Below are 18575 nucleotides of genomic sequence, written 5' to 3'. Positions count from 1 at the left end.
CACCTACAACCTGCCTGATTAGACTTCCACGAGTAGGGTTGAGGAAAAAGGAGGCAGATGTCGGGAGTTCCTTACCTGTACGTCCCTCTTATTGTTGCTGCCGTGTTCATCTCTGGCGCCTTGGCTCTGCTCAGCGACCTCAGACTTGGTGGCGTTGTCTTTTGGAGGGGACACCGTGTCGGCAGCCTCGGACACCTTCATCGTTTCAGTGTCGACCGTGTCGGACATTCTCATTGCAAAGTCTTACTGGGAGATTCTGGCAAATACAGAGAACCTGAAAGAGAGGATTGTTGCTATGAGGGATTTTTTTCTTAGAAAGATTACAAGACAGATTCATTGGGTGCTTGTTTGAATGAGAGGCTAGACAGGTTGAAGTTATGAAAATGGCCTTTATTCAGGTCTCAAAGCGCTTCAAAATGACATATGGGCTGACAAAATATAGTTTCATGACAAAAAAGACTTTTATTTGACTGGAATTAGCTTATACAAACATATTGGTGAAAATGCCAATACAGATGCACAGAAACCAAATGAAAACCCAGCATCTCTCTCTTCATGTCATGGCCAGCCCAATCCAGAACCCCATTGGAAACCTCCTGACTGTGATCAAGAGGAAGATGGATGGTCACAAGCCATCGAACAAAGCGTCACCCAAAAGCAATGTGAAGGACTGGTGGAGAGCATGAAGACACGTGAAAGGTTTTTCAAGGTTCTAGTTAAAATTTGTATTCTGTTGTTTTAATATGAACTTGTTTTCTTTGCATTATTCAAGGTCTGAAAAACATCTGTTTTGCATCTTTTTATTATCTAAACCAGTTGTCATTTTCTGCAAATAAAATACCTAAATGAGAATATTGTACTTGGAAGAAGGGAGAACTGTTGTATACAATAAGACAAAACTTTATTTTACTCAAAGACGAACCTAGAAATAGCAGAACCAGACCACTGCAAAATATTTTTGCATGATGGGTACAACAAATAATAATGAAAAAAATTATATTAATATACCAGCCCCAAATCCTGTGCCGGTCAAGCTGTAATTCAAAGTTACTTTTAACACCATTTATTACGAAATCCAAAATACCTTAAACACTCGCATATAAGCTATTCCATACTGTTAAATATGGTAGCTGTCAAAACATTCATATAAATGAGTTTATTTGTAGAAACATAATGATAGTTTGAGTAGTTTGAGTATATTACTTGGAAAACAAGTGTTATTTCTGTACTAATTAAAGGAGGGTATTATGCTAATTTCAAGTTTCATAATTTATTCCGTGATACCTGTGGAGTAGCTTAGCATAATTTACACTTAAAAAAACTGAAACTACTCAGTCAGCTCTGTCCCTTTAAGAAACCCCGCACCTACAAGCCCACTTTCTTCTGATTGGACCAGAAGAAAGGCCTGTTGAGGCTGCACTTTATGACATCACAAAGTGCAGCGTGTAGAAAAAAACAGTGTGAAACCTGGCATTCACAGCAGCCTGCAGATTGAGCTGAGAAGTCTGGGGGAATTACTCCAACATACTTTTCCCGACAGATTTGAAACTTCACCCACGTTTAGTCTGGACATCCAACATTGTAACATTATACATATGCCTTAAAATGTGAAACGGCATAATACCCCCTCTTTAAGTTTCTATATGAAGAATTAAACATCTCAAAATGTTTGAGGTCAAGGTAAAAGCAGCTTTCCAACACTAAACAGTGAAGAGTGGACTTCTGACGATGTGGGGTGTGTCCAATGCTTATGGACGCCTCCAGTCATGTCCTTCTATTCTAGACTGTACAAGACAAACAGTTTAATGAGTTAGTATCAATAAGTATCAGTATTAATAAATTAGTAAATGCTAAATGATCAAAAATAAAAACTATATTGTATAGTATATATAATGAATTTTACTGTAGCATTACAGTTCATATAAGTTCAGTAAAAATAGTAAATAAACTTGTCAAGAAAAAAGCTGTTTATCCATATAATAATAAATAAAACAACTTACTTGTTCACACTGGATCATTAAATAAGGCCCAAAGCAAGGCACCTGCTCTTCATCCCCGGTGACGATCATGTTGTTTTGTAATGACTGTTTACTGTGTCGCGCTTTTTCTTGTGGGTTTTATTCTGAAGGAGAAAGCTACAATTCTGCAGTAACAACAGTGATTTTCCAAATGTGGAAAAATACTAACTTCCCACGAAACAGCCCGACTAATGTTGTCATTTAGAGTTGGTATAGCGGTGTTAATTTCATAGTAACATCTGTGTTTTAAGGCGTAAAGTCAATGTACACGGTGAGAAAGGTTTATAAAGTAGCAGGTGGAAGAGAGGGGGGAATCTGCGGTCATCAGTCACTTCTTTCTGTCTGTGCTGTCTCCTTGCTCTGCAGCTGTTCTGGAGACAATGGACATGACTGGACAAGACGCAGCAGGAGGACAGTTTGCTCCTGTGAGACCAAACAGCTTCGGTTTGCAGCGTCTGCAACATCAACGTTGACATTTCTTTATCGACGTGTGTGTGTGAGACTCATACTTTATATTTCTGTAATAAATATAAATAAAACATGGAGGCTTTTTGAGGTGACGTCAGCTTAAATCAGCAGACCAAAAAGTACAGATTTTCAAAATAAAAGAAATCCTCGTTATTCCAATCCCTGGATCGTCAGTTGCTTTGCACCTATTGTCTGTTGTGGGAATTATCAGTGTTATTCCATGACCTCCCTGTGTTGAAGTGTGAGTTCATCCTGCTGATCTGCCCTAATTATGCAGCCAGCCCCCATGCAGTGTAACACACACACACACAGATCCACGCGTACGCACGAGAAGGGAGGGCAGACATCTGGTACATGAGAGCTATGATTAATAGGTTAATTAGAAACGGGCGCATCAAATTCACTTTGCACATCAAAACTGGATCCACACATGACGGCACTTACTCTGTTCTCGAGTGTGTACGTGACTGGCCGCGTGTGTGTTCCCGCCTGCACCAATCAGCGGGGGTTTCAACCTATTTGCCCGGCAGTGATCAGAGCCATTTTCCCTATCTGATCGCCGGCTGGCTGAGACGTGATTGTTTATCTCCGTCCCAGAAGAGCTGAGACAGCGAGCAGGAGAGGCTCTCTTTAAAAGAAAAAAAAAAAAAAAGGTGGCATCCAATTCCTCTATGTCACGGTAATTGACTTCTAGTGAGGTCCGTCTGCTATTCTGCCAGGCAAATGTAGCGCTAACCCAATGCGGCGCCAGGCTAAGAGGTTAGCTTGAATTTAGCAGGGCACTGGAGAGTCAGATGTTGAATTTCAATGACCTGTCAGAGGTTTGACAAAAGCAACGCTGGCTGCTGCTTTACATTATTTTTACATTCTGAAGGAAAACAGCTTAATACTCCAGAGTGCCGTGCACGCCTCTGAATATTTAGTGTCTGTTGCTGACATTTTGATGAGTGAAGTCTCTTGAGTCGCTCCGTTGAAGATTTGCAATATTGGACAGATATTTTCAAGAGCCGGGCTTGTGATGGATAGCTATTTTGTCCCTCACCGAATCATTCATTCTTCCAAACACATTTTATCGTGGGACTGAAGTGTTGGACTAAATTTGGCTGCAGACTTTGATGCATTCAAATTTCCCCGAGTCGTCTCTCATGGCTGAGGTAATTGCACAGTGTGCCTGTTTAGAATCCCTGATGTTTTGACTGCATAAGTAATGTGGATCATCATTAGATCCTCAGTGTTGCATTAAGGAAACGTCGGGGAAGTTAGGGAGTAGCAAATTGGTCTCTTATGAGTGAGGCTGAAAAATGGACATCAATATGTTTTTCTTATATATATGGCTTCCTGAATACTGTGGAGTCATATTATGGATATTCACTCAGTGTAATGACAGCTATTTGCTTTCATCAGTAGATGCTGCAATAATGTAGCAGCAGGGGAACTTTTTACTTGAGTCACAACCACAACTCTTTCGGGAAAAGATTAGGTTATAGCACTCGCATCACATCAGAATTAAAGGAAATTGCATAATGTTTATTTTGACAGATTATTTTTTGGGCCTTTTTTGCCTTTCATGATAGGAGAGCTGAAATTAGACGGGAAATATTGGTAGAGAGGAGAGTAAAGTGAGGAATGACACAGTAAGAACTGAGCTAAACCAGCGTTCGTTCAATCAATCGAATGTGTGTAAATGTTTGTAAATTAGGGTTGGGACAAAACATTGATACGGCAATATACCGTCGTCCTGACTTGTGCAATACAATTATCGTTAGGCTGGAACTAAATATAGATACACTAATTTACAAATATGTCATAACAAATTTCCCTGTGATTTTGACTCACCGCGTCACTACTTAATTTCTCCTCAAGGTGGCATATATGAAATGAATGAGGGTAACTTGAACGGAAATTAATTGTCAGTTAATCAGATACTGTGATATATCATATGATTGTCTTGCAATATATCAATTATCGCAGAATCCCTGTATCGTGATATAAACGTTATTGTGGGTCACGGGTCACGTATCATGATATCAGTATCGTGGGCCACGTATCGTGTATTATGATATTATCGTTGTAATGGGTCACGTATCGTGATATTATAAGTATTGTGGGCCACGTATCGTGTATCATGATATTATCAGTATTGTGGCCACGCATCGTGTATCATGATATTATCATTATGGGTCACGTATTGTGATATTATCAGTATCGTGGGCTACGTATCGCGTATCATGATATTACTGTTATAATGGGCCACGTATCGTGTATCGTGATATTACTGTTATGATGGGCCACGTATCGTGTATCGTGATATTATTGTTATCGTGGGCCATGTATCGCGTATCGTGATATTATTGTTATCATGGGCCACGTATCGTGTATCGTGATATTATTGTTATCGTGGGCCATGTATCGTGATATCGTTATCATGGGCCACGTATCGCGTATCGTGATATTATTGTTATCATGGGCCACGTATCGAGTATCATGATATTATTGTTATCATGGGCCACGTATCGCGTATCGTGATATTACTGTTATCGTTGGCCATGTATCGTGATATTATCATTATCATGGGCCACATATTGCATATTGTGATATTGTTATGGTGGGCCTCGTATCGCGTATCATATCGAGTATATGGTATCATGCGTTTTCCTGCAATTCCCACCCCTTGTGTAAATGTGTCATTATATGTAAGTTTTAAGGAAAATAATGTTATGATAAAAATACTGAATTGACATTGAATGAAATTTACATCAGATATTTGATTTTTCTAAATATTTTTACAGGACTACTCTGGTATGTAAAGATTGTATGTCTTACTCCGAGTATGTCATAAGTTGGTTGGTGGTAGCTTTAATGTGCCTGAACAGTTTTGTTTCCCTTAGAGTATCACTAAAAAATAAAAAAGCACCATCTATAACAATGACTGAGTGTCTGAGTAGAGTGATAAAGTACATCAGCATTCGTGCTGTATTCTGGTGAAGTGCCTCATTTGTAAGTCTGGCTATTATCATTTATCATCTACCAACAAAAAGTTTCGTATGCAGATGTTGGCACCACTAAATGAATCATAAGTTGCATTATACTTCTTGCATCTTAATGAACCACAAGTTATAAATATGATCTAAATTAGGTATGAAATGATCTGTCACAGCAGGGGATCATTTTTACCATAATAGTGGAATTCAATAACTGTTGATTTCGTGTCTCCATCCACCATAGCGCTTTCAGTTGGCTCATAAAAAGACTTGAAAAGATGTCAATTAGCACAAAAAAGTTTTACTTGGCTGAGCTGGAAAACCAAAAAACCACCAATAAAATTGATTTCTACTTACCTGAAGAATTAAAAAAACTGCAGCAGCGTCTTAATGCATTAAAAATAAATGTATTATATAGTTTCACGTTGTTTGGGGTTTGACTGGTGCTCTTTTGATGACATCATTTTGTTGCGTCATCTTGTACTGCGCAATTTTCTGGAAATTCTGCCAAATTTTTATCTAATTTCGGATTACAACTTTTTAACATCCCCAAAGAATTCTTCATCATATTCCCTGACTATTCTAGTCAAATAGAAATGAAGGGGAGACGTACTTGTTGCGTAGCCAGTGGTGGTTGTGGCGAAGGAGGATGTGGCTGGTGAAGTCGATGAGGCCGAGCCTACCGCTGCCATTCGAAACCTCTTTGGCCATGTCTGCTTCAGCTGCTCTGAACGGCAACCGGGGCCTCCGACACCCTCATGACCCCTGCTGACCTGCAACCGAGAGAGGCACGGGGTTAGCGCTGTGGTGGACAGGGTGAGAGAGGTCAGAGGTCGGGAGCAGCACTGACATCGGGGTCACCGCGGACTTGACAGAAGTCGGAATCAGCAACTCTGGAACATTTGTGTGTCGGGGCAAAAAGTAAAAAGTGTTGTGTGTATTTGTGGGCCTGTGCGTGCCTATGCGCCATAAATAATGGATGAGCACGGAGATGGGAGTGCGGCGGAGGCAACAGTAGAATGCACCCCTGCCAACCTCGTAAAAACCGAGCATTAGGAATTCAGAGAGCAGCGGGGGGAGATAGCATTTCTCAGCTGAAAATCCTCTGCCATTTGGTGGCAAATAAATTTCAGATCGTCGAGCGTACAATCTCTATTTGCCAGCAAATTCCTTTCTTGCTGAACTACAGGGTGACACTGCCTGGGCAGGGCAGACATCTGAAAACGCCAACAACAACAGGGCTGCAAAATATTGACACAGTATTTGTGGAAAAAGTCTGAATGCGATTTCCAGCTGGCTCACTAAATAGGCATTTTCCCGTGTACTTTACCTGAACTGCTGCCTTAATGAGCCTCCTCTAGATCATGAAAACATCACACTGGGCATGATGACAAATCAATTAATCAATTACTTGACGCTGTACATTCCTGCACAGAACATAAAAGCAACCCTTTCTTTGGCTTCTCTCTGTCTCCCCACAACCCCCTCCTTCCTCCCTTAATCTCCGTTAGAGTGAGCAGCTGAGGTGCCATGCTAACTTTGGCAGGCGCCCAACGGTGCCAAGGCCTGGCTGCTGCTCCCAACATGGTCTTCGCGAGACCTCCTGTGCCAGCCAAAAAGGTCAAGTAGAATCCCTGCTCGCTTCGTAATCTTTCTTCTCATAACACCTCCGGCTGGAGCCACAGACGAAGGCGATGATGATGGTGGGTGGGGATGACGTGTCGTGGGACGGTCGCCATAAAACTCTACTTAAAATTATGTGCTGAAAAGCTTGGAATCTAATTGACAACTTAGCAAATTAGCGACCGAATTGTCCCTTGCAACATTTCTCTCGACTTTGCCAAACGAACCAGTGTGAAGCCCCAAGGCGGAATCCATTCATCACTGTTGTTTAAACTCACATCTGGAGAGTGCACACCGAGTGCAGCCAGGTAATCTATCACAGCATGCTGGTCATCCAAAGACAAATTCCCCTCTACTCGCTTATATCTTCTTCCTCTTGTTGAGAGATGCGTTTACATTGACCCCCCCTTGCTCTCCTGTCGGCCTCTTATCTCTTTCGAAGCGGCACGTTTTTACACGGTTATTCTGCCGCGACAGGAGTATCATCTTGCAGCTGTAGCTCGAGCTCGGAGTTGCAGGAAAGTGGTGCCAATTGGAGATGTCTGCAAAAATGTGCATCCGTGCTGCTCCTGCAGTTTTTACACGTGCACACACGCAGAGTGTAAAAGTTGGTCTGACAGCGGTGCGGCTGAGTCTGGCCACGGGGCGCTCCAGGTTTTATGACTAGAGCTGCTGAGCGGGCTCACACTGAGCCTGTGCGTGTGTGTGTGCAGTATAGCGCTCTATGAATTCTAATGGCTGATGCTCAGAAAAAAGAGAGACAGGCAGACATCTCCGCCTCAAACATACCTTTACATCGACAACACGCTCACACGCACAAGACACCCCACGGTGAACTTGAAGAGACGCTCCGCCTGCCTGCGCCTCCTTCAGCATTGTGCCGGAGCTGACAGGGAGTGGTTCATTGGTATTACAGCCGCCGCAGAGCGCAGCCACCTTAAAAGAGGCACCCTCGGGCATCGTTCGGTGTCACGGCGCCCGTTCACACCATCTTTATTGCCGTGTCCGACTGCATATCGCGCGCACATCAAACCTGCCTGTCTGCACGCAATCAAATTCAAATGTAGATGCGCTCAATTACTCGTTAACATCTAATAAAAAAAGTCTGATAAATTTCAGTTTAATTTGATTAGTACAAAAACATGCAAACGCTGATTTCTGATGCAAATTAATTCCTGAAAACCCCACAGTGAGGTCATGAGGGTGCCCGTCAGCTGAGCCCGGTTAATCATACACCAGGCTCTTGACGGACTGCTCTCACGGACAATTACGTTGGACGGCAAGCTAATGAGAAAATTTCAATCTCTGTGAAGGCGCATAAGAGCCTACTGGTGATGGCACGCACACACAGGGACGGGCGAGCGAGCACACTCCAGTGTTCTCGTTCCTCTTCACACACACACACCTGTCTCTCTCTCTCTCTCTTGCAAAAGCCTGACCTTTCCCTCCCACACCTCCGCTCCGTTCTGCTTGGCCCTGCGTGGATCAGAGCTCTTGTCTTGGGCTGTAACCAGCTCAACTGCAGGTGAAGCACCCTCAATCCCTCCCTCTATCTGCTCCTGCGTCCACCGGCTCTATTCTCGGCGGAGGACGAGGAGGTGAGTCAAATGCGGGGAGGAGGAGAGAACGAGCCATCACCTTCGCGAGCTTGTGTGTTTTCACAAAGAAACCCCCCCCCTGTGATTTCTAAGCGTCTCCAAAAAAAAGGAGCTGCATTTTTCTGAGCGTGGAGAAATCATGCATGCTTTATTGCTGCTGATGAGTGTCACATAAAAAGGACAACGGCAGGATCGATGCCAAACAGCTGGGATATTGTCTGCAGAGATGGAGAATGCTAAACAAAAGCCACAAACACAAAAGGTGATGCCATGTCTGAGAGCGTTTGTCACCTGCTCGTGGAAAAATCACCAGTTGTGTTTGGATTATTTCCTAAAATTGCACATTTAGCCACAAAACACCACGAGCGCTGCCAAACATTTCGGCGCCGTGCAATTAATCCGGACTTCCAACATAAACGCGCAAAAAAAAAAGACCTATTTGGAGTGAATGAGCTTCAGCAGATGCAGGACATGCACCCTGGCTAATAAAATCAGACATCAAATAAACAGCTAATTAGGCTGCAAATGCTGCTTCGCTCTCATGCTGCTGCAATAAAATTGATTTCAGTGTTTTGCTAAACTGAGTAACTAATCTCCCGTTTTCTAGCCATTTCTGCTAATTGCCAAAGCAACGAAAGCACTGACAGGGGAGCGATATAATTGGACCAGAAAGCGATTAGTGAAAAGCTTATGAAATGATATCGCTTTCATACGCCTCGATTTCAGGGCGACGTCGGTTTAAGGAACTGTCTGTAAATGGCTCAGACTGAATTAGCAGCAAAAACATAAACAGGCTCTAATTGCGCTGCTCGCTCTGCCTCCAGGTCGCGTAAGGCGGTGCGAGCGCGGCGCAGCCGAGGCGCAGCCAGCCAACATTAATAAATTAAATCCACAGCAGAGCATGTAGGTAATCCATTACCCATCCCACAGGAGAGCTACCAGGGAATATCAATCTAGGTAATTAGAGGAGGAACAATAAACACGAGAAACTAACATGCAAGTCGAGCAGTTTTAATCTATGAAGCCTTATGAGAGGAGAATCGCTCAAAAAGTCCGCCAGAGTCATTAAAAGTCCATTTGCACACACCTGCAGAACAAACAAGGGGGGCAAACAGGCAGGCAGAGGATGAGCTTGGCTGGAGAACAATGCAGAGCGAAGCCTCTTATTGGCTGATCTCGGTTAATTATCCCCGTAATGAAAAGCAGAAGCAGCACTGGCAAACTACAGAGGAGATTTTTCGGAGGAAAAAAAAAAAAAAAAAAGCCCTGGCTCGGCTCAGCGAGTATCACGGCGCTGTCAGCACACCAAAGCTCGTGTTGCGCTCAGTTTAACAAGCCAAAGGAAGAGACGGCACACTTGTTCTCTGACTTGCTGCCATGCGATGAGGAAAGGAACAGAAGAGCTGATGCGGAGGAGATTTTCTCGACTACAACATGAAGCAATAAAGAGCATTTCTGAGGCTTGTGACAGAGACAAATGTTGAAAAGTAGAACAGATAAACTACAAGAGACCTGAGAGGAAATCAGAAAAGCATGTGAGGTTCATGCTGAAGCGGCTCGAGGCTGCAGGACCTACCTGCCCGGCAGCTCTGCCCTCCATCCCTTCTGCTACTCGACCGCTTAGTTTCCATTGTACAGGAGGCACAATCTGCTGGAGAGGAGGCTGGAGTCGCCTCCCAGCTCGCTCCTCGGCAGCTGCCTGCTGCCTCCTGTTCGCCCGCTCGACTGAGTGTGAGTGTAAGACGGGGAGAGGGGAGTGTAAAGAGATAGGGCGAGGGAGAGTGGGTGTCACAAAGAGAGAGAGAGAGAGAGAGAGGGACGGAGGGAGGGAGAGTGCTGTGCGAGCACAAGTCTACCTGCCACAACCCATCAAGCCAGCCAGCCTTGGAGACAGCGCCAAATCAACAGCTGGCCCCCGTGTGATGTCAGAGCCTCAACAGCCAGTCACGGCAGCCGAGGCCGGCCGGCGCTACAGAGCGCCGACTGAACCAAAGTCACCGGCTAAATGGGGCTCTTCATTAGCTACTCTGCTTTAGGATGGAGGCGGGGGAAGAGGAGGAGGAGGAGGAAAGGGCAGCCAGGGACATGGGATAGATGGAAAGAAGACCGTGAGGAAGATGAGAAAACGGGAGGGTGGGAGGCAGGAGAGGAAAAAGGCGAAGAAAGGAGCGCAGAGGAGGCGAAAAGAAAGGAAGGGAAGGAGCTAAGCCAAACGGGGAGGACGAGGAGAGGATAGGGGACAGGAGCGACATGTCTGCGGCCAGCTAGGTGCTCAAAGACCAGGTGGAGAGACGATGGGGAGGCGCTGGCCGCTGCGAGGCCGAGCTGTTCACTGGGCTACCTTCCCATTAAAGCTGGCACCCTGCTTTTCACACAACAAGACAAGGCTACAGCTAATCCCACTGACTCAGAGAGAGCCACCACGTAAAACACCACCCATTACTGAGAGAGAAAAGTGAATACTGCAATAAAACATTTTGCTTGAGGCGAAGCTGAGATAAGCTTAGTGGTGGATCAACTAGAAAACAATACACTGCGTGAGGAGCAGCTGCTTGTGCACGATCAAACCGCACCCCTCACCTCTTCTTTTTCATCTAAATTTGCCTTGTGTGATTTTAGAGGATTAAATGGAAAACAATGAGGGATCACAGCCTCCATCAGCACTCACATGGCTTGTTTGTTTCATTAAAGATCAAGCGTTCTGTCTCGTCGCCGCGCGGAACGAAGACAGAAGTGATAATTGAGCTGTGAGAATAATCTGAAGCACGTTCATCACTAAGTGACTGACAGGCTGTCAAAGACGCAAGAAGTCACAAACAGGTCCTATACGCAGCCCAAGTCTAGACTGCCATAATGTGATTGTTTTTGTCCTCTCAGTCACTCAGACTTCAACAGCAAACACAGTGGGCGGAAAAGTTCCTGCTGTCACTTAGCAACCAACACCGGGCTGCGACAACCGATCCGATCGTGCCTCATAATTGTACCATTCGTTATGCCAGGTCTCTGAAGAATTTATTATTGTGCTTCCTTAATCCCACGAAAAGGTCACCGATTGAACAAACAATTTACGGAGAGGCGGATGAATTATTTAATGGCGCAGGCCAAATATTATAGGAAAGAGAGGTTTTTTTTCCCCCCCTGGAAGGCGATGAATTATTTAGTCATTGGAGCCACATCTTTGGTGGAAGCGATTACACAGCATCCTCAACCTCAATATCGGATAATGTCATCAGCTGCAAATACGCCATAACCGGCGTAATTAATGGTCAACAGAGCAGCGGGGACAGCGGCCCGAGCGGCTGCAGGTGAAACAGTTGGAGCAAACAATTACTAGCATTTATTTTAAGCCTTAGAGGGGCTGTGCTGCAGCGCTTAGACAATCACAAGAGGGCATTTGGCGCACGTTTCCGAACACTTCCTGCTCTACACCTGAGATGTGGACATTTATCTGCAGCCACCATAACACTCTAGCACTGATACAACCTGATTGAGGACTTCTAAACAGACAAGGACTTATTATGGTCACAATTACCTTGAGTATACACACCTCCAACAGGACATGTATTTGAAAGCAGTTTCCAGCCCTGCAAAGATGAACACATCATCTCCACTCTCTAAAACAGCAGCCGGAGTGGGGGGTGGGGGGTGGCTGATCCAGCGTCAGCTCTCCACCCACCAGGCTCCGCTGGTACCTTAATGAAAACGATGCCATCATGATGCTCAGCCTCAGTGGTGGCAACTTGTGAGCTCTCATTGCTATTTCTGTCCTTCTCTTCCGAGTCTATGAGGCGGTAATCGCCTGGGTTAATGCATCGGAATGTTAGTGGCTATGGGTCATTGATAACATTGATTATATGTATGATTTATGGTCTTTTTGTAGCATAAATCCAGCTTAAGTTTTACTGTCCACTTTTACACAGCATGTAATGTTATTATAAAGTCTCCTTTAGTCCACACTTAACATAAGAAAAGTGCAAGTCTCTGTCAAGAGCTGCTATGCATCCTTCATTAATTTAACGTCATATTTCCAATTAATTTGTATGACAACCTTAAAAGGTGAAATTTCTGAGTTATGGATTTATTTGTCACTTACTACAACATTACCCCATTTCCCCTCTTTGGTTAAATCCCCTGCTTTCTTCTCTGGTGCTCTTCAGGTAACTGCGCAACGTGAAATGTCATCTATTAATATTTGAGCTTGATTAATTAGCGTGACTCCTCTATGCACCCATCGACCGAGAAATGTCTCATTGCCAATCATGTTATCTACCACAAAGACAAAAGCCCGTGATTCGTAGGGATATTATAGCACTAAGGGAGGATGTGATGAATCAATTTAAAGAAAATGTATTTGTTTTGATTAATTATGCAGAGCAATGCAACTTAAATGCCAGTCCTCGATAGGTTTCGTTCGCTATTCCACAGCGAGCCCGCAGCACCTGACTCCATTACAGATTTGGCAATTTTGTTGTTTCCTTGCTATCGGCAAACCCCGGACACAATTTGACATTACACTCTGATAATTAATACATGGCACAAAAATTCGGCTGATAAGACACTCAAAAATAATCAGCGCAACAATTCAATTAAAGCTCAGTTTATGGAAACGGCTAACCTTAGTACACACGGTTCATTGCCGCATATTACGCTGAGACAAACAGTCAAACCAGGCCTAAAAGTTATTAAATTATGCTTTATTTTAAAATTACATCCGCTTTGTTTTTCAGACGAATGCCGAATGTAAGTATGGCCGCTTACAATTTGGACTCTGTGTTTGCTAGCGAGGTGTATACTTCTGCCGAAGAGCTAAGCGTTTATGAGCAACATTTGGCTTTGGATGGTGTCGGGGCTAAGCTAACGATTATTACCTGGCTCTATGGCTTGCTAACGGTTGAAAAACGGCCAAACACCGGCGCTCTGATCTGTCACGCATTAGCACTAGAGATGTTTTCTGCTAACTAGCTCGTGTTACATGATTACAACTATCCGGTTGGAATTATTTTCGCACACCGGTAACTGTTGGACATGATATACTGCAGATATCTAATGTTGCCTTACCGCTCTGGTTTACAATCGGTGAACAGCCGTGGTCTCTACCGAGGGTGAAGTAGCTAGTGTTTGTGGCAGAGTGAAGGAGAAGCAGCGCAGTTCAGCAGGCTGGGAGAGTGCGTCAGCTCCTCACGTTAGACACGTAGGGTGTTGAAAATATGTCACGTCTTGCCGTTGCTGGATTTTCTGCGTTATGGCAGCGCACATGCAAGCAGTTTTTCTGACAACTTTGGCATTTGTCTCACATGTCCTTTCTCACTGATGCAACCTCTTTATATTTCTACTTAGATTGTGTCTAAATAAGATCACAGAGTGACAGGAAGTTGCTTTGAATATTCAGTTACACCTACGTGCTGTGGATGCCCAGTGACACAAATCGAGTGAACCTTGAGTTTGCCGCGAAACTTTTCAGTGTTTCAGTTCAGTCTGCAGTTTCATACACCATTGCTGGCTGTGCGTCATTCCACCGTCTTAACAGGGTAGGAAAACCACACATACATAAACACTACCACTGTTTTTGCGTTCGTAATTTACTTTGCAAAACCACTGTTTGTAACCGAATGCTTCTACAGAGTCACGATTAGCGACGCTGTTGTGACTAGATAGGCTATGCTTGGAGAACACTGTGCAACACTACATGTAAACACACACAGCATCAAAAGATGGGCATATTTAGATTAACTTGCTAGTGTTTATACCACTGAATCCAAGTAGTTGGGTACCAGAGTAAATGACAGCAAACTGTATCCGGTGTCAATGTTCAAAATAATACAGCTAATTATCTAGTGCAAGGGCTGTGCTTTTATTTCTGTAGGCAATCTTTCTACTTCCGGTTTATGTTGCTAGCTCCAGCTAAAGATGCGCTACATCCCTCGTTTTCTTCTGTGGGTGGTATTACTTACTCTGAATTTGTCCAGAGCATATTTTTTTTAATTTTCGGAACATAATCCACCAACTTGTTCTGTAGGCTTTTATAGAAATACTTACTGATAAAGTCACAGCTCGCTAATCCACAAAGGACCGGATGGTTTTTGTAGCTAACATATAACTGCATGGCACTGTATGTCAGATATTAATATTTTAACTTGACGCAAAAGGAAAATTTGGGTTTTCACAGATTACTGCTCGAAGAGCACACCATTGTTGCGTTGAAAATAATGCATTACACGTGTAATACAGGTTTAATTATAGTGAAAATGAGGATAGACTACTTCAACATTAAAGAAAGCGTATTAACCAAAACTTAAAGCTCATGTGAGGAATTTTTTGCTGGTAATGAAACAGACTGAAATGAATTCTTATTACTCTATATGACTCACAAAAGCAAACTAGACCATCAGCGACAAGATTGATTATTTTTATTTTTAATGCCTGAAACCGCTGGCAGGGGGTAGGTGTCAGATGAAGCGGATAACTGCACGCTCCTTTTGTGTATTTTCCAGGGCAAAGATTTAAAGTGAGTGATACTTATGACTGTTAAAGAAAGCAGGATAAGAATTTTTGTTAAAAAAACACCACTTTAACATGTGCAGGACAAAATTAGCAAAGAGATAAGACGTATGGCTTTGTCCACAAGGGCGCCAAAATCAACACAAAGTGAAAGTTCCTCACAGTAGCTTTAAGCATAATACCCACCAACTACTCTATTTTAGACATACATAAAAATGTTAGTCTTTTAGCATTAGCAGTTGACAAATCACTGTTATAACTCTGAGTCAGAAACCACTGCCTGGATTTAACAGAACCATGCCAGGAGCAGCAGTATACAAATGTTTCTTCTACTGAAGGTGGCTAAGACAGGCATCTTTTACCTTAAAATTCTGCCTTTCTTTATCTACTATACTGCCTTATGCAGCTTCTTATAATGGTGTACGGTCAAAGCTTTTCACTGTTATTATAAAACTTGTTTAAATCACAAACTAATGTAATAAAACTGCTCTGTGATGCCTAGCAGATGCTGTAACGCAGATGCACAATTTCAACCTAAAATAAGCCAAAGTAAGGAAACATTCTTGTGTACATCTTGTTTTAACGGTTTTATTTTCTTTCAGCTAAAAATCCGAGCTAGCTGACTGAGCAAAGGCCGAGAAACTGATGAGGACTTACTAATGGAAATGGATGATAATGGCCTACAGACCTCTCGCTGTGATACAAGATGGTCACAGCAACTGTCAGGCCTTCCTCACAAGCTCCTGCAGCGCCTGATGCCTTTCCAAAGGGAGGGAGTGGAGTTTGCTTTGTCTAAGAATGGACGGTAAGCAGTTCTGCCTCACAGCCAGTTACACTGCAGCTTTTATTTTTTCAATAAGTCAAATAGTCTACTTTTTCATTTTTGTATGTTTAGAGGTGTTTAAAGGACGAGGTCAGCTTGTACTTGCAGATCAATCAGTCATAACATGACAAGAAAAAGAAAATTGTTAAATGAATGTAGATCTACAAATAAGTAGGCCAGTTTTTTTTCATTTTTTAAACTGCTCCATCTGAGAAAACTGCAGCCCCGCTCTGTGTTTATGCCATCCTGTGTTTCCTCCTCTCCCCTTTGCAGTGTGTATTATTGATTAATTGCTATGAAGATGCTTTCAGCTCAAATCAATTGCGCTGGCATTTCATGGAACAATACAAGTGTAGCTTCACATGGTAGCTTCACACTTTGTTCACCGCCAAATGCAGGTGGAGAAAATGTAAAGGAGCAGTATGTTGCTTTTTCTGAACAGGAGACACTATAATAGCATGATGGTTTGCTGAAGTGTAGTTTCTTAGTAGCACAAGAAGCTAAGACTGCTAACTGACAAACTGTCACTTATACAACAATAGCTGTTGCTATTAGCTAACGTTAGCCTTCGTTAGCCACTACGGGCTATGCACATGAGTTCAACATATTGCTTGTAAAAAAAGGAATGTGTTATTTTATTGTTCAAAGGAGAGACACCCGCTGACATTTCCGACCAAAGTACCAATATGGAGCAGTTTTTAATAGTAATCTCCCGTTTTACATAAAAGGACACACATTTATGCATAAAGTAGGATGACAATGATTTATAATCCAGTACATAATGGTTGGCAATGCCTCAACAAAGGCAAGTAAGGAGAAGACGTCTAGCAACAAACACTACGGTGGCTGACAAGGGCAATCACGCTGCAACAGCTTCCATCAGCAGAAGCAGGATGCAACTGCAGAAATGATGCAAATTCCAAAACACACGCAAAAGTGTAAAACAAATGCAACTGTAAAAATGCACTGCGAATTAAAAAAAACGAGCTGCAAAAAGCCAAAACAAAAGCATTAACATAAAAAACGCAAATACAGAAACGATGCAAACCCAGTAAACACATGCAAACACAACGGAAGTGCTCCAGGCTTGTAGGGGCGCTCGGTGAAACAGGTTTATTATTGGTGGGGAGAGAGGAAGACAAGACTTTGATTTTTTTAAATGATCAGACTTTGTAACGTTAGACGAGTGTCTCTGTTTGATTTGTACCACTGACTGCTGTGCAAAAACACAACTATAACATGAGCAAAGAATTCACACGACTTTTGTTGAGAAATGGCTCCAGACTGACAGATAGCTTTACTTAAGTAACCACTGCTGAGTGTAGCTTCTGTTAGCTACCTGGCATTAGCCGTCCAACCAGCAGTAGTCTACTTTTATACCCCTTTCCCACCAAAATTAGCGCGTTGACACAGGGTTTCTAGACCCGGGAAGACTAATAATAAATGCCAATTGTCTCTTTTCCCATTGCCAGTGGAGTATACTCCTTTCTGTCTCTTTTCTGCTGCATCACTGTCTGACGTCACAAACGCGCCAGAAACTGTACTCATTCAGTCTATTTATCAGACTTGGCGCTGACAAATTTGGAACGATGTTCGGGCGGAATTTGTAGCTGAGGTGTTGCAGAAGTTACCGACGGAGCATAGCATCGCACCAGGAAGAGGGGGAGATTAGCGTGTTGACCCGGGTTCTGTGTTCCCATCATTGCCGATCGGAACCGAGGCGATAATTACCCAGGTCTACTGCAGAGTCATACTCTCGAAATGCCGTTTCAGCTCGACTTTAAAGTTGCTCACAGGGTGTTTTTTTGAAAAATGTAATGTAACAAATTTTGTTTGTAAACAAAAAAAACCCAACGTGTAGCTTTAAATATCCAGTCCAACAAGGCAACATTATTGTGCATGTAAAATGCAGATACATTTATTTATCTGTGATGCTGTACTAAATGATTTTAAAGAACTTTGGAAGTTGTGTTTGTCACTAACATGTTTTGATCTTTAACTTGCTAATGATAAAGAAGTTTAACTTGTGTCTACATTCGATATCAAAGGAATGGAGAGACGGAGAAAACTGTAGAAACACCACATTTTTTCTCTCTATTGCTTCATCAGTGTGATTAAGTGTAATAGGGTGACATGATTACATAGTTCATTTGCCTAATGGAGCTTTAAAATGGATTTGCAACCAATCTACATTATGTTATGATGGCTCAAGAAGCAAGTAAAAAGGCAACACTGGATGTGAATATACACTTAATGCAGAAGGTCAGATAGAGATCAGGATGTATGCTTAAAAATAATTACCAGTCCATTGGTAGTTTCTTAGTTGCCCTGAGGTTCATAAGTGTGTGGCCGTGTCGAGCATTAGCTGCAGGAACAGGCCCGGACTTGTCCATTTCCTCCGTCCAGACCAGTCGATGTTTGCTCCTGTTCTCTGGAAGGTCAGCACAGGGGGAGCCAATCTGAGTGCCGCTGTTGTGATGCGGAGCGGCCATATTGATTCAGAACACAGGGAGGCACTGCTTTGTTACACCAGCGGGTCAGGAGTCAATTGGCTCTCGCTGCACCG

General features: G+C 43.1%; 2 protein-coding genes across 8 annotated transcripts in view; one reads left to right on the top strand and one right to left on the bottom strand.

Annotated features, from left to right (window-relative positions):
* Positions 1-13832, bottom strand: part of r3hdm1 (R3H domain containing 1) — a 53910-nt gene extending 40078 nt beyond the window's left edge. For 2 of the 7 annotated variants that reach the window (XM_069675347.1, XM_069675349.1), the window contains exons 1-3: positions 10265-10908; positions 6081-6240; positions 76-274 (exon numbers count right to left, since the gene is read on the bottom strand). In XM_069675347.1, the coding sequence (XP_069531448.1) occupies positions 76-234 (159 nt within the window). In that variant the 5' untranslated portion in view covers positions 235-274; positions 6081-6240; positions 10265-10908. Of the gene's footprint in view, positions 1-75; positions 275-6080; positions 6241-10264; positions 10920-13746 lie in introns of those variants that run through there. The other 5 variants (XM_069675346.1, XM_069675351.1, XM_069675350.1 and 2 more) reach the window with 5 other exon arrangements.
* A 283-nt stretch (positions 13833-14115) lies between these two features.
* The window catches only part of zranb3 (zinc finger, RAN-binding domain containing 3), a 110866-nt gene continuing 106406 nt past the window's right edge, over positions 14116-18575 (top strand). The window contains exons 1-2 of the mRNA XM_069675317.1: positions 14116-14216; positions 15789-15991. Coding sequence (XP_069531418.1) covers positions 15846-15991 — 146 coding nt within the window. The 5' untranslated portion in view covers positions 14116-14216; positions 15789-15845. The remainder of the gene's footprint in view (positions 14217-15788; positions 15992-18575) is intronic.

This window comes from Semicossyphus pulcher, unplaced genomic scaffold (genome assembly GCF_022749685.1).
Source record: "Semicossyphus pulcher isolate SPU_LCO1_2020_fin unplaced genomic scaffold, fSemPul1.0.p SCAF_24, whole genome shotgun sequence".
Lineage (NCBI taxonomy): Eukaryota > Metazoa > Chordata > Actinopteri > Labriformes > Labridae > Semicossyphus > Semicossyphus pulcher.
The sequence above is the reverse complement of the archived record's forward strand: the minus strand, read 5'-3'. Positions and strand labels throughout refer to the sequence as shown.